This window comes from Lonchura striata, chromosome 1A (genome assembly GCF_050655825.1).
Source record: "Lonchura striata isolate lonStrDom1 chromosome 1A, ASM5065582v1, whole genome shotgun sequence".
In the NCBI taxonomy this organism is placed as follows: domain Eukaryota; kingdom Metazoa; phylum Chordata; class Aves; order Passeriformes; family Estrildidae; genus Lonchura; species Lonchura striata.
The window spans coordinates 60671842-60694036 of record NC_140741.1 but is presented as its reverse complement, the minus strand read 5'-3'; the positions used below and the strand labels follow the sequence as shown (position 1 = coordinate 60694036).

The window sequence follows — 22195 nt, the reverse complement described above, 5'->3', positions numbered from 1 at the left end:
TGAGTACATTTTCTTCCCCCAGTGTCTGGGTACCTGATATTTTCAGTATGATGTGGTGATTTTTCTTTATTTTATTTTTTTCTTTTAAAATATATTATTTTAGGCAATTGTATTTTATATATAAATAAAAATTATAGAAGTGGGGGGAAGTTGGAAGGCAGATGGATCTGGAGAAGATGGTTCTTTAGCTGCATGCCAGGCCAGCCTGGGTGGATGAATCACCTGGAAGGGCTGCACAGTTTGCCCACAGACTCACCTCAGCTCCAGGTCTGTTGAGTCCTCTGATTTCTTTAATTAGGAAAGAAGGAATGATAAATGAGTATTGTTTTTTGTCTTGCTGAAGTACACTGGGACTCTGGATGAAGTGATGGCAGGGCTGTGTTAGGAATATGGTCAGGGAGGTGGAGAATCCTTGCAGCTTTGCAGGCTCTGAAGATAAAGTAAAAATAAGAGGAAGGGGATCCCAGAGCAACACCAACAGTGTAGTCAGTTGATGATGCATAAGTGTCATTTCTTTCAGCTTTTCCCTTTCTCCCCTGAGACAAACACTAATAGGAGTGTGGCAAGAGGCTTCTCTCTGGATGTGTGCTCTATATATAGATCATGAACCCTCTCCTGTGGTATGCAGTGCCTCACAAAGTTGCTAACACCTGTACAAAGTAGGTTTAAGATGTTGCCACATCAGATCAAAGGGGCTTTACACCCCTCTGGTGCAGTAGTAGTGGAAATGAATAGTGCAAAGACCTCTGAGAATTTTAATATACTTTGGCATCTTCATAAATATAACAATTGACACGGCTGCATGCAGAAATGCCTCCTGGCTTAGAATCAAGGTCCTGCAACTTTGTCATCCTGAACAGGACACCAAAGCAGGGCTATGTCAGAGGTTTTGCAGGAAGCAAGGATGGTGTCTAATAGTTTTTTTTTAAATTTGAAACTGGAGACCCCATGAAGTTACGAAGTTCACTTCACTGTGGCCTTGACCTGGCCTGGATAAGAATCAAAGCTATATTGAGTAGAAGAAACATAAAAACCCCCAAAGTGAGCATAGCCTGAGAGGTTTAAAGGGAAATGGTGGTGTGCCCAAGGCACTTAGAGAGGCAGTTCATAAAGACAGCTGAGTTTGCTTTATCTACATAATTTTGGGGATGGCTAATATTTGCAGCATATAATCTTTGGCTGTTCAGGATGTCAGTATTGGTACTGCTGTATACAAACAAGGGTGAGACAGAGTTAAAGACCATCTTAACTGACTGCTTTAACATGGTGGTTATTTGCCACTATAACCTCAGGGCTGTATAAAAGTCCTGCAGAAGGCAGGACTGGCACCTCAGTGCTGTTGCAGCAGTTCAAGATGGGCAGTGTTAAGACAGCCCTGACACTATAGCCACTGAACCCCCACCCACTGTCTGAGTGGTGCCTCTTCTTCCAGCCCAGAAACAACTCTTGGGAGGGAGAACAGCTGCTTTTTGCAGGGTGCTGGCCTCTGGTGTAGCAGTAACATTTGGGTTTTTTGACTTAGAAGCTTATTTCCTTCAAGGGACATCCTAAATATAAAAGGGATGCAACTTGAATGTTGTCTCCACCTTTTCTTTTTCTGTCCCAGGCTGGTTTTTAAGTTTTCCTGTTTTCAGGAATACATGGATTTAATGTGTTTGGGAACTGGTGCTATTTCAGGTCTGAAAGGAAAGGAGTAAAGAGCTGCTTCTCTCATCTAATTTCCACCTTTGAAGAAATGCAGACCCGTCTCCTTGTTCAAGATGAGATGGAGTGCATATATACCCTCTAAATTTATATAAAAATAAACAATAATAACAAACTCTTTATGTTTATATAGAAACAAATATATACCGTGTGTGTGTGCATGTAAAAAATATATACACACCCTTATTTTACCTTATAATTAATTCTGCAGTGGGAATGCACTAGTCTTTCAACATTGCTCTGTGGCAGTGTAATCCAGGAAATGGTGGGAACTGAAAGAAGAAACTGAATCAGGATGGGCATATCTTCCCTTGACTCCAGGACTACTCCAGCCATCATCATTTGTCCCTGCTCAACAGAAAAATCCCCCAAAGCAGAGCAGTTTCTCTCTGTAAATGTCTCAATGACAACAACTACCCTGTGGCTTCCAGAACCCCTCAAAACCCTTTGTGTTCTCCCCAGGTGCTATTCGGGTGCTCAGACACAGTGCAGTGTATTTTGTGAAGTCTGACAGAATCACAAGCCTACAGGGTGCAAGAAGCTTTTCCGGGCAGGGGGACTACCTTCAGAGGCTGAAACGTCTCTAGTCCAAACTTAATGTCAAAATCCCCTCCCTTTCCCTGCAAATATTGGGATACTGCAAGTTCAGAGGTACCTGTAAGGGTCACTAATTTACTGTGGTGTACTTGTCACAGCTGTATTTTATTCCCCCAGCTCCTAGGGCTTCTAGTTGTGGGTTGCTGTAACTCATGGTCTGATCTAAGGGCATGGGGCCTCAAAATTACATGTGAGGACTTCTCCATGAGTCCCAGATTTCTGGCACCTCTGACACTGAAGCCGCAGACAGGACTCTTGGGGTCTACAGGCTCTTGGATTTTGTCTGGGAATGAACTACAGCTCCCAAGATTTTTTGTTCCTACTGTAAAGCCTGCTGACTCTGGTCTGCCCGCCTTCCCCCAGATCAAATTAAATCCAGGCTCTCCATTTTGGAGACCCATGCCTAGGAGATCTCCTTTCTGAGCTTCTGCAAGTGAATTGAAATGGAGCTGGGCTTTACATTTCCACTGTCTAAGAGCTACTGGAACCAGACCTCCTGGATCTGTGTCAGACCCTCAGGACAGATCTCTTGATGGAACAGGAGTTTCCTAGGTCTGGTTTGAAGTTGCCTGGAGGCTGAGCCCTGGTGCTGAGAAGAGCTGCAGCTCCACCCCTGAAGGTTGGCTGCCCATTGCAGCTCTGCCTCCCTCACCAAAGCTCTGCATTGCTCTTGCTCTTCCGTGCCAGCAAGGCTTGGGACTAGGTGAAATAAATCATGAGTTTTGATATTTTTGTGAGCATAGGTTTAATAAACCCGCAGTTGCTAACATGTTTCATCAAAAACTACAGATCAGCAGTGTTTTGTGATTTGAGTCAATGTGGCAAAGTTGATATTGAGTATCAGGAATTAACTTGGCAGTTGCTAAGTATTTGTGGTATTACAGGATTTCCTTTCTCTCTGCTTCTAGCTAAACTAGGATTTATTGTCCTCAAGATCTTGGACATACAGGTTTTAATACACTCTCTTGGGATCCTGTGAGTAATGTTGGGTATGATCTCACAAGAAGACATTGCTGCCTTCGGGTAAGTGCAATGGAAAGCAATAATAATTGCTCCTGTAGCTTCTATTGCTTGAGAGTCAAAAGTACTTTAAATACCATAAATAATTCAACATTCCAACTCTATGAAGCAGAGAAGATGTGTCTCCATCTTTCTGATGAGGAAAAGAAGGCAAAGGATGAGAAAAAAAAAACAATGGCATTTAAACTTTCAAAAAAATGCCTATTGGTTTTAGATGGTGATATGAAGAATTAGAACAAGACTTCACTCGTGTTTTGTTCCCTCCATGCTTTCAAGACTTAAACCCAGACAATGAATGGTTTGAATACAAGTGAACTAAGAGATAAAAAGGATGGATCAAAAATATGACAGTGCTTAAAGTGAGAAATGGAGCCATGAAGAACAGAAAATGGATTGCAGAAAATGATGGATGGAGAAGGGTGGTAGAGTAGGACATACATTGTAGCTTGAAGGAAGTTGATGGGGAATCTTGAAATACTCTATTTTATTTTTTTTTTTTCACTAAGACTTCTTATGTTATTTTAAAACTAAACTGATCTTAAAGCATTAATGAGCTAGGGCTACACTTTGTCCATATTATTGATTTTTCATTACTAGTATTCACTATTGTGACAATTGTCGTGTTCTAGTCATGTTATCTTTTACTTTTGCTACTAATGCTTCTTTTTCCTGCTGCAAACATAAGCTATAGTGACTTTTGTGTAAAGCAGATGTGTTCCAAGGGAGCTGAACTGCACCACGAAGTCAGTGGTGGAGCTGGTCTGGCAGCTGACATGGGCTGGTACCTCCTTGCATGCACTTGCTGGCATGAGGAGGAATTAACAGTTGAATGAGGTACTGGGAAAGGTGCCTGAAGTAGCCAGCATCAATGAATTTGAGAGGCTGGAGAAAACAAAAAAACAGGAAAAAAAAAGCATGGAAATGGCATTCAGCTGAGCCAAATCTGGTCTGTTTGCACTGGATTGGGTCTTCCCATCCCTGTCCCTGAAGCATCAACAGCCAGTGATGAGCTGTGGTCTCAACATGGCTTTGCCTGTGTATCTTTCCTACACTGCAGCACTATAAATATGATCAAGTGATGAGCAGAGGGATAGGTCAGTGGCTGCTGGGCTGGGTCCCTCCAATTGGGAGAGCTTTCTGGACACTGTTGATTGAAGGTCTCAGTAAGATGAATTGGCCCTGACCTGTCATACACAGGCAGGCACAGCATGGTCTGGTGCACAGCACTAATGTACTGTGAAAGCATATTGTATCCAGCTGCTTGATGGCTGGTCCCTTACTGGTCATTGAACTCAGAACTTTAGGGTAAGGGAAGAGAGTTGGGTTGGAAGAAGAAAGATGGAAAGGAAAAGAAAAATGAGACTATCACATTTTTTTCTGATTTGCAGTTATCAATTCTCCAGTTATCCTGGCTTTAGTGTTTAGCGTAAGGATCAAGCTTTTCTAAAGTGATGAGTGTTTTTGGGATGCTTCTGTATAGGGAGTGTACAGCTCCAAATACCTTCAGTTGCACCCTTTGAGGTGTCATACATTTGTCTTGTCTTATTATTTCTTCTGGGTAGACTTAGTTTTATTTTTCAGTAAGTAATGATAATGGGAACATAAGTCTTTTACCAAGGATCAGAGTGAGGAGAAGGGAGGGATCAACAGACAGGCAGTTACAAAAGAGACTCAAACCAAAGTTTTCTGGGTACTCCTCTATCACTTCTAGTGTCTTGGCCAGAACTTGTCTTTGACTCTTGGCTTCAGTGGCCTTGTCATGCCTATTTCCACATGCTAAACCCATTATCTCAGTCCCTCTCACTTCCAGATTAATTCTCTGTCTTATTTCATAAATAAGGCTGGCACTTTCACAGGGTCCCTTGGTGACTAAACTTCACTTTCCAAAATGCTACATAGCAGTGGAGAACAAGAGGCCATGAGGCTCCTGAGGGATGTTGGTGGGTTGTGAAATGTGGCTCATCCACGTCTGTGGCACCGCAGCTTTGTCCTGGGTCAGCTCACAGGATGCATCTCTCTCTCCACCCCACTATCTCCACTTAGCAGCTCTTTTGTCCTCATGACATCTTGGTGCTTCAGGCATCAAGTCACCTTTTCTGCCATTTCTGCTGTCTGTAACACCTTCATAAGAGTCTGATCAGGCCTGGTAAACCCTGGCACTCTGCTTTAGGGCTGTTTCAGATTTGCTGTAGCAAATTTGAAGTTTGCCATCATGAGCAGAGGCAGTGCATATTTTTTCCTACCTTGTCCCTGCTGCATGGGTTCTAAAATCGAAATGTGATCACATAAAGGGCTTCTTTATGCTTTAAAACTGTATCCCGTGTCATACGTTGTATGTGAGAAGATAGGCAAACTGGATGACTATGTACAAAGTGCAAGTGTAGTTTGAGCCTGTCTCCCTCTGACTTAGATGCCCTTTCTAGAATTCTCAGACTTGTAGAAGAAAAAAACATTCAATTTTGGCCTAAAAAGGAAAATATTTTTTTCCTGCTTATGGTATGTTTAAAAAAAAATATTTTGAATTGGCTTGACAAGGTTTATGTCTGGCATCCAAATAATTTAACAGTGTCCCTTGATATGAGACTTTGAGTAATGAATGGGGATCTTGGCACTGGTGTGGAATTTGGCAGCTGCCTTTGAGAGCCAGTGCAGACTCTGTTTACCTGCTCTGTTTTCCCTTTAAGGAAATTATGCAGTGAATGAGCAGGTACTGAGTGAGGTGCATGAGAGAGTCTGGAAAAAATCAACTTTCCCATTTAATTTCCACCATTTGGAATGAAAATTCTCCTTGTTTTTTAAATTTTGAAATTTATTGTATCAATCTGTCAATGCATAAAATGCAGAGTTGATTAAAGTTGAACAGAAAACCTCAAATTAATACATCAGATAATGAGAAATACCAAGGATGTGCTTTTCCAAACCATCCAAGTGAAGTTAAACATGCATTTCTCATGGTTATTAATGGATTGGAGGTATTTAAATCCCTATCTTTTGGAAATTGCGGTCTTTAATATCCTCAAGTTATTAATGTGCTGTTGATTCCTGCTTGGAAATGAAAACTGGAAGTGGAGAATTAAGAAAGGAAGGAAGGGATTGTCCAATGCATTTTCAAAGGGCTTTATTTCTATTTAAGAGGCAAACCTGGTGTTGCTCTGTGCAGCATTCTGCTGCCTGTTTAAAGTGAGTCTTGCACTTCAGGAGGGAAAGCTGCTGAATTGCAACCATGCTGAAATCCTGTGCAGGGGCCCCACATGCAGCAGCATGTCCCTTGATTTGGGTGGTCTTGCTCTGAGCCGAGATTCAGTTCTGAGGTGGGGCAGACAGCAGTTGCATGGGAAATGGTGTATGCCACTTGAAATCCCTTGTTTCAAGGGGAGCATACACATGCATGGAGTGACAGCTGTGGCAACTGAACCCTCCAGGTGGTGAGGATATTTCAGTCTCTGGCAGGGAGGACCTGTCTCAACCCTCTAAACTTCTCTAAGCAGGATGCTGGGGGAAGAGAGAGATCCTGGCAGGGAATAGAGGCTCTAGCCTGGCTCCGCAAGCCAGGCTTGCAGAGAGGGGTGGCTGTGCCAAGCCTCTCTGCTCTGGCATTTAGAAGCTGGCACTGGGCAATGCCAGACTGACCTGCTGTCTCTCTTAATAGCTTTTGTGTGTGTGACACTGAGTCCTGCAGCTCTGCACGTGTGTGCCAGCCTGGGTAAGCAGGTCAGACCCGCTCCTTCGCTCCCTTGCCCAGCCATTTCCTTCATTCTCCCTTGCTCATCCCGATGAGGATCCAAGGGGGCTTGAATTATGAGGAGCAATAAACACAGCTGAACTTTTCCTGCAGCAGAGGAAAGTCTCAAGGGGTGATCAGATAACCACCTACAAGCATTTTCACAGTGGAAACGGTGAGTTGAGAGGGAGAAATGGTTTAGGCTGAATGAAGGAGATATCAATAAAGTTACAGGATAGCTGAGCAAAGGGAAAATTTAGGCTGAGTTTAGGGATATGTTTCAAAATATGAGCGATCTCCTGGCAGTGGTAATCTTACTGTTTGATTTGTTTCAGAGCAGGTAGTGTGCTAAAGCAGGTGCTGTAGACAGTAATCCTGAAGTGACTGGGGGAAGGGCAAGACTGTTAAGCAGAGGATTTTAATTTTTGATTTCTATGAATCATTTAGTGTTGGTCTCAACAGAAGGTTGCAGGCTGTGGCTGTATAAGCCATCAGCCATGATATGTAAAGTATGTGGGTGGGAGGAAGTGGGGAGGACACTGGGAACTTACCCTTGGGCAAGCTTAAAATAATGAGACACAGTTCTTCATCTATTGGGAATGATATGGGTCTAATTGATGATCAAAGCATTTTTTGTACTGCCTTAAGTGCAGGGAGAGAATTGCTCTTCTCCTTTGCATGGGGTAGAGAAGGGGAAGCACTTTTTCACCTTATTCTTGCATACACCTGTTGGATAGAAAGAGGCAAACTAGCCTCTGATGTATCTGACACTGCCCAAGGCAGGAGTTTGTACCTGGTTTAATAAAGATAGAACAGCTTTGAAGAAAATAAATAGAGAATAGAAGTAAACAAATGTGCTATTTTCCACCCAGTGTCTATGGAAAGAGAGTTAAGAGTGGGGTAGTGAGGGAGCTCCACGGGCTTTGAAGGATTTGGCTGGGGGTATGTGATGCATCCCCCAAAAGAACAAGGCTGACTTGGGAGAAGTTAAGGGAAAGTTTGAAACATTTTGTATGCTAGATAGAAATGGATCTGTGGGATGTTACAGACATGGACAAAGTACATATTGGAGAGGGAGTGCTTGTGAAGAATAGGAAGAAGACCTGTTCAAAAGACTTTGGAGGATTGTTTCTGCCACTATCATAGGAGCATTTCTAGCTCAGAATGATAAGTGATGTCCAAAGTTAGTTAAAATAAACTAAGCCATATCAGTTTTCATCTCAAAGTACTGAAATGCCTTTGGAGGGCTGTTTACTCAAGGTCACCATAATTAACCCTTTTGGTCCAGGTGCTGGATTGTTGCATTCACCACTGTGTATGGCACTTCCATTGTCTCTGATCTCTGCCATCTTTCTGTTTTGAATGTATGGGGATTTTCCTGCAGCATCATTCATTCTGTTTATCAGCACTTGAAGTGTGCAGGCACTTTCAAGACACATCTATCGTGCCCCAGATCCATTCTCCTCTTCTTTGTGTCTGTTGACAAAATTCCTGGAACACCAGGGCTGTGAGCCAGAAGAAGATTTATGGGCACTTATGTCACCTATGTGGTAAGCAGTAATATGGGACACAGCAACACAAGAGTTGTCAATGTACAAATAGCCTGGGCTGAAGGTGTGGTAGGATAATAGTTACAGCGGTGTTAGAAAAAGAGGAATGCCTCTTCAGAGGTATACAATATGCAACATGTCTACACTGCAGAGTAACCACGAGATTGAGAGGATGTCCTAAGCTGGAACTGGGTAATCAAAAATCAGAGAGATGGAGAAACTTAGGTGTAAACTGTGGTGTGGTTTATAGCTTTAAAACCCAGCTCTTAGGAGTCTGACTGGCTGCTTTTTTTTTTTTTTTTTCCCCATGGGTCTTCTTAGCTCTTCCAGTTTACCCATAAGGTTGGTAGTAGACAAAAAGATAAAAATGCCACTAGTCTTCTGCCATTGGTAAATACAGAAATAGTGTTCTTCTTTGATCTGGACATACTTTTATTTCCTTGTGTGACAGCCCAGTAGCCATCTAGTGCAATGCTGACTTCCCTGCAGCTTATTCTACTGCACTTGTTCTCTGGTGGTGTATTGGATAGTAGGCTCAAAGCACCTTTGAGGTTTTTAAAGATTTCACAGGTGAGATGGATTTCTTCCTACCTCCGACTAGATCCTGAAACAAAAGGATTGCTTTAGAGTTCATTGTCTGATACTGCTCAAACTGTCAGAGAAAATGAAGGTAGTGTGAATTAAGATGCTGTCAAAGGTGAGCAAATGCCAAAGCGTAATGCTGATGTCTCACACTGGGTCTGGCAGGACATCTGTCTTTAGGTAGTTATGGGACTGAGGGTGGTGATAGTGGCAAGGCCTGGATTGGGCTAGTGAGGAGAGTACATTTGGGAATTAGCATTGCAGTCGGTACAGATACAAAATTAGCTGTTGAATTCAGATTAGGTGGCTTGCAGTCTAAGCAGTGCTTAGAGCATCAGAGCTCCCGGTGAGCAGAGCCCAAAAAACACTGGGATAGGAACTTCCTTGTGGCCCTCCAATGAAGCCTAGGAGGGGGAGGCTGGAGATAGGCTTTTCATTCTCCCATATGGAGGCAGTATTCCTGTTCAGCCTCTTGTCCCAAGCACTGTCTTCCTCTTAATTAGGAAAGCTGCCTTCAAGACGGCTTATTGTCTGGAACTGCAGTATTACATGACTTCCTTCTTCTTGCTGTCCTGAACTTGGAGATTGGGTCTGGGGAGCCTGCAAAGACCCTTCCTAGAGGGTATTGTGCAAGGCTACCTACAAGGCACAATTGCAGCCGGAGGAGGTATTAGTGTCGGCACACAACAGAACTACCCCCAGAAACCTGTGACCAGCTCTTGTTCTGCCTCAGTTTCTTTACCTGACCTGAATATGGCCTGGCTTTGCTGTACACTGCTGGAGTAGTAGTCTGTTTACAGTTAGTCTGGTTGAATGCACAGTGACCTATTTGTGTAATTTCTGTATTTTGAAATATCATCCAGAACTATCTCTTAATGCTGAGCTGTATTTTGCCTGTGCAGCCTAATAGTTTTCTATTAATACTTATCTTAGGTCTGATCCACGTAAAAGTGCAGTGTCAAGTAAGGTTCTCATGATATTTTTAAGCAATCTAACCTTTGGTCCTGGCTAAAATCCAATTGGAATAATTACTGTCTGACTACCTACATTCCTCTTGCATTTTCAATTGGAGAAGTTAGCTTTCACTTCCCATTTGAAAGTGATTGTGTAACAATGCTCTGCAGTAAGTACATGCTGCATTCCCCTACAGTGGTGGATATATTTTATTGGTAAGTAAATAAGATTATAGAGGTATAATGATTTTACTGACATGTTTATACCTAAATATAGATATGTCTGGAAAACCACTTTATTTAATGGCCCTACCATATATTATTTTCTAGGGAGTCAGAGACAATATAATAGTGTGCAGTAATGTGTAAAGGATTTTACCTACCAGTCTGGAGTTTGGGATTTACCAAACTGTTTTGGAGTGTCAAAACCACAGAAAATACTTCGAACACTGTGTTGCCCCATACCACCTCTAAAGGAAAATCTGCTCATGTACAACACTTGGTAATAAAATATACTTGCATGTTTTTATAATCATTCTTGACTGGTGAAATTACACTGTAAAATCATTAAAATTTCTTGAAATGACAAAGGCTAAATGCCCTGTTTTACAGCTGTAGCCTTGTCAGGTGCTTATGAATTTATTTGTGTGTGAATTTCTCCATCCTGCTTTTTCACTGGAAACAGGAACACACTTAGAAGGAGCTCTGTATGCTGCCTTCAGTGCTTTCTTAATTGAGTACCTTGAATGTTTGCACTTGAACACCGTGGAAATCATGGACAAAATGTGTTGCTCTGTCTGCAGAAACACATTTTCACAGTAGTTCTGGAGTCCCCTTAATCTGATAATAAGTCTGTGGTTGTTCATGCCTGCCTTGTTTCTACTGGCAGATATTCAAAAGGGACCTCCAGTGAGCCAGACCAGAGGAGGAATGCGAGGTGAGGATGGTGTTGGGATGTCTGTCCCTCCTCTAACAGCCAGCAGGTGCATGTGAGCAGACGTGTGGAGAGTGGCTACTGATGTGAACACAAGCCAGCCCCAAAGTGGGAAGGGATTGTAACACCATAAAACATCCCTGATTTAGTCTTTGAACAGCTCACCCCTATGCTGCCTTGTGGGAGCTGAATGGTGAAAACCACACTCAGCCCTAGGGTGGGTGTGATTTATTGATGTTCTCCTCCCTTATCACATCCCCAGCTCCCATCCTATAAGGGAGCCCAGCCTGGACCTGGTACCTGCTATATTTGCTTAGAAGAGCACTGCTGTCTCTCACACAGACTGCCCATGGAGCATCTGAAAGACCTTGTGAGCATGACAGATGTGTAATGTGTGAGTGAGAGATGGAGAAAGGAATGTCTTGGCTAGTACAAGACAGGTTACCTAAGCATTGCTCTGCCTGATCCAGGGAGATCTTATGGCTGAGGATCCAAATTGGAGATGGCAGGTTGGCTACGGAGCCACAGACAGCCTCATCTGTGAATTAGATTCTTCCTAGTCCTGGCTGCTCCCTGCATATCTGGCCAAAGCCTGAGGATCTGGCACTGTGCAGATAACTCCATCTTGTATTGAATGGAAAAGTCTGCCTGAGTGGGGCACAGACACCCAGCAGATTGGCACCTATGTGCTCTTCAGGATCTGGGCTCTCTTCTCCTGCTTGGAGGTAGATGCTAGTGATTTATTTGCCTTAATGCAGGTGAAGAGCAGGGAATAAGTTTCTTGGCTGCCATTTTTCCCACTGGGAGAAGCATGTGCTTGGGCGTGAAGGCTGACAGCTGCCATGACTGCCTGTATAGCTCCTGCTGGGATGCTGAGCCCTGGATTGGAAGGCCCTAAAAATTATTCCTTGTGGGAAAGGGGCTGGGAAAAACCTACACTCTCCTCCCTGGGCACCACAACTAGGCATTGCCTAACCAACCATAATACAATGTATGAGTTGATGCAGAGGGACTGCAGGAGACATATTTTAAGAGAACAAATATAGCATTTAAGTGAGTGAGCAAGAGAGTGAGAGACAGCGTATAGAGTGCATTAAAGTTAATAAAGCATTGCAGAAATGGGGACTGCATTTCACTGTGAAGGAATCTAATTTAGTGACTCGTAATTGGAGGATAACAGTCATACTGGAATGAAGTTAACTGGTCATTTTGCCAAACTCTCAAAGTCTCTTGGTTCTCCTTGTGAGCATCTCTCAGAAAGTGAAGCCTTCAGAGAGCTTAGAATCGATTGGTGCTTCGCACCCACAGTCCCTTTCAGCTTCTTAAGTGGATTTGGTTTCTCTGGTGCATATTTATTCTCTATTTTATTATCTGCTTATTTATCTGGTAATCTCAATGCAGGATACATCCTCTCTGCTTAGCATGACAATGAGGGAGCAGGTGTGTTAAGCCTGTGTGTTCTTCTGGGCAGGGCAAGATGGGGCCTCTTGGGCCTTTCCTTGTGGGTGGCTACTGTCAGCTAGGGTTGTTTTTGGACTTCCTGCTTCCACAAAGTTTTCCCAGCATTGTTCCTGCTGCTGTGGCTTTCTGTTAATTTGATAAAGGCATGTGTAGCAATGGACAGTATGGAAGGATCCCATTCTTGGACATCCAAGACCAGAGGTGTAGCACAAAGAAGTGCAGGGCTGGGGTATTTATTTCAACCAGTGTGCCTAGGTGCTGAAAAACAGAATTCTGGGCATGAGTAGCTGAGCAAGACCTGTTGTGTTGAGGGAAAATCTTCTTTAGTTTGAAATGCCCGAAATCTCCTTGGGACATCAGTGTGGGCACACCAAGCAGTGCTGCCTCCAACAGGTATGGTAGGCAGATGGGGGGACACTGCTCTGTTGTCTTTGATATTTACACTGCATGGGTGCTGTAAGAATTAGTTCATTAGTGTTTGTAGAGTGCCTTGAGGATGAAAAATGCTGTGGAAATGTGAACTATTATTAAAGCGGGACTGAATAAAGAAAGAGCGAGAAACAGTCCCGCAGGGAACTGTCCCACTCAGGTAGGGGCTGGAGAGATGACCTCATCATGTTTTTTCATCTCTACTGTTGTGGTTGCAAAATAAAGTGGACATGCTCAGGGAGAAGATTAATGTAGCATGCCTGGCTGTAGTAGCTCGGGGTGAACCACTGTAAGCTCTGTTGGCATTTCTACTTCTGTGCAAACACAGCTGTCATGGACTTGGGGGATTCTGATCCAGTTTTGGCCATGGCAGCTGGGAAATTTTGTATTCCTGTTTTCTTTTTTTTTTTTTTTTAAAGAATCATGTATTGGTGGAAAGCATATGGCTGACTGTACTATACACTGGACTCTGTGTGTTCTGGTGGTGTATGCAATGGACACACATACATACACATCCAGTGACCTTGCCCATTTGTCCTCACTTTACTCTGGAAGGACTGTGCTGAGAAAGGAAAAGGGAGTCCCTGTCTGCCCGGTCTCCTCAGTCTCCCCGCTTGTACCTCTGGCATAAGTCCAAACTGATCTCAAGCACCAGTCATTCCTTTGTGTTGAGGGTGAGCACTTGGACATGGGCTTGACATAAGCAATTAATTTCACAAAGACAGCTGATCAGCTGTCAAAGGACAATTCTCTATCACTTTTGACTTGGGTCTCAAAGTGACACAGGACCTGAGAGATGACATGATCCCATCTTCTGCTGACAGCTGTTTTCTTAAGTGATGCCAGATTCTGAAGTAGGGGCTGGACTGGTCTGACCCCCCAACTTTAACAGAGCCCTGAATGTAGCCAAAGGGCTCAGTATCAGACTAGAAGGATTGTTGGGGTGAGAGCTAGTGACTGAGCAAGATCGATGGATCTATCTTGAAGGCTGAGTGCATGATTGACTTGTCAATTAATCACTTTGTTTTACTTTCCCCCTTTTTCCTTCCTCACTCAGGGAGTGTAAGAGCCGAAGATGAGGCCCAGGGTGGAGTGCTACTCTCCAAGGTTTTGGCTGGTGCTGGCAGTCCTCGCAACAACAGGGAGCGGGGCCCATGCCCAGAAAAGCCACCCGAGCATTGGCATTGCAGTCATCCTGGTGGGGACCTCGGACGAAGTGGCCATCAAAGATGCCCACGAGAAAGATGACTTCCACCACCTCTCAGTGGTGCCTCGGGTGGAGCTGGTGGCCATGAATGAGACGGATCCCAAGAGCATCATCACCCGCATCTGTGACCTCATGTCTGACCGGAAGATTCAAGGGGTGGTATTTGCTGATGACACAGACCAGGAAGCCATTGCCCAGATCCTGGACTTCATTTCTGCCCAGACTCTCACTCCCATCCTGGGCATCCATGGAGGCTCCTCTATGATCATGGCAGATAAGGTAAATTTAAATGAGCTTCCTTCTGTTGTAGACCTGTGGATCCAAACTTAAAACAAAGAGAAGTATCTTATTCTGTGATCCTCAGGTGATGTCTCATGGGGCCAAAGGCTTGGGGGATTAGACAGCTTCAGATTCAAAGACAGATTAAAAGAGCTAACTGTGTGTAGCACTACTGAGAAGAGCCTATTAATCATGTGGAATTACCTGCAACAGAGAAAAACTGAGGAGGGAAAGAAGCAGGTAGAAGAGACCCACAAAAGAATCAGCCCTTTTCTTCTTCTTTAAGAAGGGTAAAGGGCCCCTGACAATTGTGATTTTTTTTTCAGGTTTTATTTTTGCTTGTGTTTTACTTTAGAAGAGCCAGGATCATAGCCAGGGTTTTTTTCCTGCATGTAGCTGGAGGACATTGTGGTATTTTCAGGGATGCTTAATACAGCTCTTACATCTTAATTGGAATATAATTGAATCTTTAATAATGCTATCCTCTCTATAAAGTGTTCATTAGCTCCTGAAGTTAAATAGGTGTTAGCTGAAGTGACTAACCAGTCTGAACCAGGCCTGCTAAATCTTTCTTTTTTCTACTGCATTACTTTATTCCTTCATGTCACAGACATTTCATTGTATTCCCAGGCCCTAGCCAGTCTCTAAAGAATTACTACACAAATAAGCCATCCTGCTACTGCTTTTGAGCAGGGCAAGATGCAGAGAGGGAGTAGCATCTTTCACAGGCTAATAACTCAGCCTCCATGGGGTGCAGGTGGACCTGACACAAGTCTTCCACCTTTCACAGACAGCACATGCAGCAATTCACACCTGAATGTGCATTTGGCCAGATAGTGTGGCTAGCAGTGGCCTTGGGGCTGCTGTTGGCCAGTGGGAACATGCGGGAGAAGCTGGCTGTCCCTTTTCTGCAGGCTTGAAACCAGACAGTCAAGGCCAGGGCTTTTAATGAGAAGACCCTCTTGATTATTCTTTGTGCATCCCAAAGAAGTAAATAGGAACACAAGCTGACAGTCTTTTTCTTTTACAGATGGCTCTTAAGTGAGTCTGAGACATTTGACTAGGAAGAATCAGGCCTAATTGAATGAAGGGTGAGAATTGACCTGGGCACTATGGCAGCTTTCCCTCAGAAAGAGATATAGTGAGATGAGAAATCCTGGCACATTCTCTTTTATTTACCTTGCAAGTAAATAATCCAGTGCAGGCTATTGAAAGTGCTAACAAATTATTTTCTCACTTTTTGACCAACTCTTCAGTTGCCAAATAACATACAGTTAGTATGCAGTGTTATTTTCTTGTATTGGCCTTCAAACTGAAACAGTCACTGAATAATCATGGACCTTTTTTCTCTCACTCCTTGAATAGTTGCACATCTGCTAATTCCCACTGCCCCATTCCACCCACAGTGAAGCTTTTCTGCTTTGGAGGTCAGGCAGGCAGCAATGCTGCATCTTGATTTTCTCTTGCCTGCTGTGTTGCATGGAAGCAGTGCTCAAATGCTGCATTACACACTTGGGGTGACATCTTGCATCTTTGAACAAGTGTAGGAGTTACTGACAGAAAGCCTCCTAAGCACTGGGAAAAGTCCTTGTGACTTTGAACGTGGCAGGCCAAATTCTGATTTCAGATTCCCACAGTGTAAATCCAGCACGACCCCATTGCCTTTGGCAGGATTAGATCAGATTTACACTGCTGTAATTCAAAGAGAAATTTGGCCTATTGAACTTTGAAAAGATTTTTCTTTCTACCTGTCCCTAGTCTCTCCTTGGGAAGGCAGCATCTCCTGCCACTGCCCTGTGTACCCCACTGGCTTGCTTCTAAAGAGCATTCTGGCAGGCAGGCAGCCCACAGGGAGCTCAAAGGTGGAATCCTTATGAATGGAAACTTTTGCTTTAGCAATATTTTTCTTTTCTTTTTTTTTGTGTGGTTTTGCAGACAGGAGGTTTGCAGGTTATGTACAAAGATCTGCAGTTTTAAGAAAGGCCAAGGTTTCTTTGAAAAATAATTTGAAAAGGCTGACCTTTACATCTTCTGATCCACAGGTGTGTAATCTTTAATGGATAATATTTATTTGAGGAATTGAATTAAAATATGGTAGAGTGTAAATACACTGAAATTCTACTAAAAATACAGAAGTCATCCTGGTAAGTCCTTTGGCAAGTTATTTTCCATAGAGGGCCTTGACGGAGGCTTTGTTTTCAGTGACTCTTAGTCATGTCCTTTGTGGATGAGTTACGTGGCTAAGGTTTGATCCTGCAAGCATGGATTGCTTCTTTCAGCATCCCCTCAGCGCCCACAGCAGTCAGCTGTGATTGAACTTGCTCAGCATTTCACAGGTTCAGATCTGCACTTACAGCTTTGTTATGCTCCCCGTGTGTTTGTGATCAGTAGTGCCAATGCAAACCTAAGGAATGCTAGAAACCATGAATGTCTTGGTGTGACAGATAAGCCCCTCTTCACTGGAGTTTAATGCAAAAAGAACTCCCCAGTCAAACCACCTTTCCAGGAGCAGCGTGTGAAATTGTTTCACCTTCAGTGAGGGTTTAGTAAGTGTTCTGTTAGGAAATGTGGGTCATTTGTAAAAAGGGCTTTGAAATGTACCATGCAGGTAAATTGAGGCACAAAAGGGCAGGCAAAAAGAAAAAAAAATTAGGATTTCAAGCCCAAATTTTCTTTTGGCCTGTATATAAAGACAGAAATATTGTATAATGTGCGCTAGAAGCTGGCTTTATCTCAGTTAATATTTATCTAGAAGTTTGCTACACACCAGCTGGAAGTCTAGGCATCAGTGGTAATGGAGACACCAGCTGAGGACAATTCACCCCACCCAATTCAGGGTGCAGTGAAAAGCTCATAGGACAGTCCTGTGTCTCCCCACTGATTACTGAAGAAGGCTGTACCTCAACGTGTTCATGATGTCTCAAGTTAAGTGCCATGAATCCTGCCCTAGGTGTGACATAGCAGGTGAAGGTATATTGCTGAAAGTGCAATATCCTTTTTTCCTGATTTTTTTTCAAACTCGCATTCTTTAATATTGTATTTGATTAGATTTTGTAAATGATGTTTATATAGTTTGTTTTGCTGTATTTTGCCTTTTTCCTCTGAAAAATAAGTATACAGGAATTTACATGGTTTTGCTTCTTTTACTCCTTGGTGCTTGTGTCTCTAATTCCACCTGTTTACCTGTTACAGAGCATTACATTTCATTTCTGACTAATGTGGCATAAGAAGAATGTGACCAGATGATCTGTGTGCACACTGTGATCTGGGTTTAGTTCCAGGAAAACAGTGAAGCAGAGACACATGATGTTCCTCTCTCGAGCTCTGGAGAGGCCACTTTGCAGAGTGAGAGTTCTGTCACAGCCGCTTCGGTGCCTGAGATTGATAAGCATGCCAGCAGTGACTCCGAATGGACAGAAGTGCAGCCATCCTTTTGCTGGGGCTGGGTGGCCTGGGAGTGGTGGCTGAGGGGGTCCAACACCCCAGATTAGTTCCTCTCAGAGGAGAATGGTTGTAGCTCTGGGACAGGGTAGAAGAGTGCTCACTGTTCCAGCTCTGTAAGAAAGCGCCTGTTTTGGTGCTGACTCCTTGAAAAGGACTAGGGTGATAATATCATCTCACCAGGACCTGTGATTAGAAAGGCAATAGCATTGATCGTTGGTGATCTGTGTTTAATCCAAAATAGATGAGATGGAGAGGAGAGAAATGCCCACCACTGCCACTGTTAGGTTTCTGTGGTCCAAAAGCTTTGTGGAAGCTTGCTGGTCCCTTCAGTTTGCCTGATGTTGCTGACTTGGAACAGCTTTGTGGTTCCCCATTTTAAGCATCAGTTTGTATTGTCTAGAGGACTGCAATGCATTTTTGACCAGAGAGCATCTCTGCTGGCCTTCTAGCATTGAAAATAATTTCTTGTTTCTCTCCAATTGTTTTGAAAGCAGAAATTAAATTGTATGAGGATGCCCTGTGTTAGGAGACTCGTGATGAAAGTAAATCTTCAAGACTGCAAACCAAGCTTCAGTTCAGATAGCTACACAAACCAAGATCTTGGATTGCAGACCTGAAACTGGAAATCTGGACTAGGCTTTTCTTTGTTTTTGTTTCCATATTACCTAAAATCAATTCTGCCCACAGCTAGGAGGTAATGGAGCAATCACAAAAAAAAAAAGGAAATAACATTTATGAATGTTATTCATATATATTCATATACATAAATATAGTATATGATATTTATAGGTATCTTAATGGAAGGGTGAATTGTTATTCTGATTTACAAAACTTAAATGCATTGAAAAAAGTTTAGCTTCTTGCCTAAAAAATGACCATACCATTTGGCTGACGATCCATTTTCTAATGATAGACTATTTATTTGTTTTTAAATAACAGAAAAAGGCAACACGGTGATAATTAATGCAGAAAAGGTATGAACAGAAAATGATTTGGGTTGTCTTATAGCACAGCTGCTGGCCATCATTTTTACAGGAACTGTTCCTCATTACTTCTCCACAGTAATTTTATTTTGCCAGAGATTCTTGTCCTTTGCAGCTTTATTGTAACACAATGGTGCATAGGCAGAAGAGGAAAAATGTCTTGGAAGAAGAGGATGGTTATGTTTTCCCAGGTGAAAATCAGTCTTCTGTGTCTCTGCATCCCTTGCTATTCTCTCCAGGGCTTGTCCACACAGGGATACACACAGTATGCATCAGCATGCTGATGGAAATAAAACAGTAGGAAAGAGTGATCTATTACTCAGCTGTGCCAGTAATACAATTTGTATAGAAGCTGCATAAAACTAACATGAAATTTAAAATCTGTTCTAGGCCAGATTCTCCTTCCTTTTTTTCACATACCATGGAGCTGTCTTTTCTCTTATGCCCTCTACTGCTTTATTATTTTTTTCTGTTTATACCAAAGTAGCAATATTTTCTCTGCCTTTTATCCCCACTTCATAAATCCCTGTCCCCTTTATTTTTGTTTCTGGTAAAATTTCCAAGGTATGTTGTCTCTCTCCTTCAATGCCAAAGGTTGCTGTGATCACCCTGTGTTTGGGCCATGCTGCTGCAGCAGTCATTTCTTTAGTATTTTGGTGGAAGGCAAGTCCAAAGTTGGACAGTGGGAGTCAAGCACCAGGGAAGGAGAGTAGCTGTTGGCCAGAGTGCAGCAAAGTGATGCTGCAGGTACAGGGAAGCCAAAACTAGTTGGATAAGCTGAGCACCTAGATACACACTGAAACCAGGACAAAGTCAAAGACACTGGGACAGTGCTGCTAAAAGCAGAACATCTGTAATTAAAAAGAAAGCACTTTCACTCTCAGGTTTTCAAAGGTTAAGTAATAGCGATGCATAGGGAATGAAAACCTCATTTTTTGGATGTAAATCTGTTTCATTTCCATTAGGGATGACATCTGAAATTTTTCAAGCCCTCGTGTGAAGGAAAATAATTTAAAAAAATATAAAATGAAGAAAATTAAAAAGAGAGCTAAAGTTCCCTTTGAATGGATTATATGAATTGAAGTAAAATAAATTCCAAACAAAATGCTGCTTAGAAGGGGGGAAAAGGCACATTTTGATCTGCAGACATGGAAAGATTTCTATCCTTTTTTCCTGCAAAACAAATTTATATGCAGTTCATGTAATTTCACAAAGTGTTTTCATCTCTTTGAAACTGCATTTTATGATAGTAATAGTCTAAATGTTTCTTAAACCTACCCAGTGATTAGCAAAGATGAGTTTGATTTTAAAAAATAAAATAAAAAGAAATCAGCAGTTTCCCTCCAAACTCTTAATAATTTTATTAAGGACATGATTCATACACTTATTTTGCTTTTGGTATTCTGTTTCCTTTTGCTCTCTGTAGAGCAAAAGCTCTCTGTAGCTCACAAATAATGAACTAAGTATCATGTGTCCTCAAATTACAAGTCTGCTGCAAAGGCTAGGGAAGAAGAATAAAAGGTAAGTCAGAGACATAGACAATAAAAGCCAGTATTATATGCCAGTGTTGTTCTTCCCTCGTATACACATACAATAAAAAGCCAGGTGGGTCTGTAATTTCTTTTTACATCTGTGTCTAATTAACCTATACAAAATAACATTTCCTTTTATTCATGTAAAGAAGGGAATATGGACAGCATATTTTTGAAAGTTTAACACATGAGAATTTCCCTAGAACTGTTTTTATTACTTCACAAATAAATTACAGCACTTAAAAACTCTCAGATATTAGGAAACTTGGAAATGAATGTTTAAGAGGTCTAACCTCTCCCCAGGGCCATTAAATCCTTAAATGTGAACTCTCATTTTATAAACAAGAGCTCAAGTACTCTCATTAGTATTATTCCAATGAACATATGACTTTTCAAAGAAATGCATAATTTTTAAAATTAATTATCCTATTAAAATAGTGCACTTTTTTGTGTTTTGTTTTTTTGGTGGGCTTTTTTGTGTGTGTGGTTTTTTTTTTGTTTTGTTTTTTTGTTTTTTTGTTTTTTTGTTTTTTTAATTTTTAAGGCTTTCCACTAGTTCATCTCCAGTTTTCTTGGGAACAACCTTTCAAGGACTTCACTTTTTTCTAGGGTATTGTTTTCAAGAGTCACAGGGAAAAAATGTGGAGTTAATTCCTTTCTTTTTGGTTTATCACTTAAAAGCAACAAGAAAACCTCTTTAAATAAACAAAGAAGACAGAATTCTTACACAAGTGTAACTTTACATAAAATATCCCAATTGCTTTTTCCCTCCTGATAATTTATACTGGATGCACTTTATATTTGCCCTGAGCCTTGGACACCTGATGCTTGAAGGTTTTGCCTGAGTTTGGGTGTCACAGGATTGGGAAGGACAAAACCTGGTAGCCTGGTGAGGCTCATGCCCTGCTAAGGCGCCCTGGGACGCTTCTGGGCAGGGGCAGTGCCCAGGGAGAGGATGGCCACACAGAGGTGTGGGTGCTCTCCTTTAGCAGAAGTTGTCTCAGACAACAAATGTCAAGCAAAAGTGAAGTCTGATTCCTTCACATCAGCCTTCTGCAGCTATTTATAAGCTGTTTTGTTTCGGGTCATAGGATTTTTCCTCCAGGAGTACAGAGTGTTAGTTTTCTTCTGTTGTTATAGTGATGTTTTCTTTTGAGGGACAGAAGACCTTTCCTTCCCTAGCTCTGCACGCAACTTCTGCAACCCACCTGAGGTAAAGAAAAGGTGAATTAACCTTGTCACTCCTATTGCTTACAATTGATGTTGTCCCCGTCTACCTGGAAATAGAACTGTTAAAGTCTCTGTGAGGAAAACATTGCTTTCCATCCAGTTTAGACCTGGGTGTTGTTGGATTAAGGTTTTTTTAAAACTAGGTGTTATTATAGTGAGTTGTTTCATGTTATATGGGCCGCTTTTAATTTTTGAGGGAATATTTTGTTAGGTGTTGTTTTTGCAAATGAGTTAGTATCTTTTTGATAATTGTTGTGGGAACTTATTTAGGTTAGTAATTTTATTCTTAGGGGGTACTGGAGTAGTATAATTTGTCCCTTGATTTTCACACTAATGATATTTAAGTACATCTCCAAGTCTGTAAGCACTTACCTGAAGAAAATCTGGAAGCTTGATGAGCTCTGACCAATAGTTATTTATAATCTTTATCACAACCCTTTTCTTCAAAACAAAAAACCCAACAAAAAGGTCTTAAATCAATTTGTGCTATCCCCAGCCGGACAAGGAGATTAGTTTCTTCAGTCTGGACAGGCAGTCCTTTATTACAACCCCAAGCAGTAACTTGTCTC

The 22195-nt window shown here is 42.2% G+C and overlaps 1 protein-coding gene across 5 annotated transcripts in view; it reads left to right on the top strand.

Annotated features, from left to right (window-relative positions):
* The window catches only part of GRIN2B (glutamate ionotropic receptor NMDA type subunit 2B), a 224454-nt gene that overhangs the window by 22416 nt on the left and 179843 nt on the right, over positions 1-22195 (top strand). For 4 of the 5 annotated variants that reach the window (XM_021552888.4, XM_021552890.3, XM_021552889.4 and 1 more), the window contains exon 3: positions 14009-14437. In XM_021552888.4, the coding sequence (XP_021408563.1) occupies positions 14027-14437 (411 nt within the window). In that variant the 5' untranslated portion in view covers positions 14009-14026. The other variant, XM_085569046.1, reaches the window with a different exon arrangement.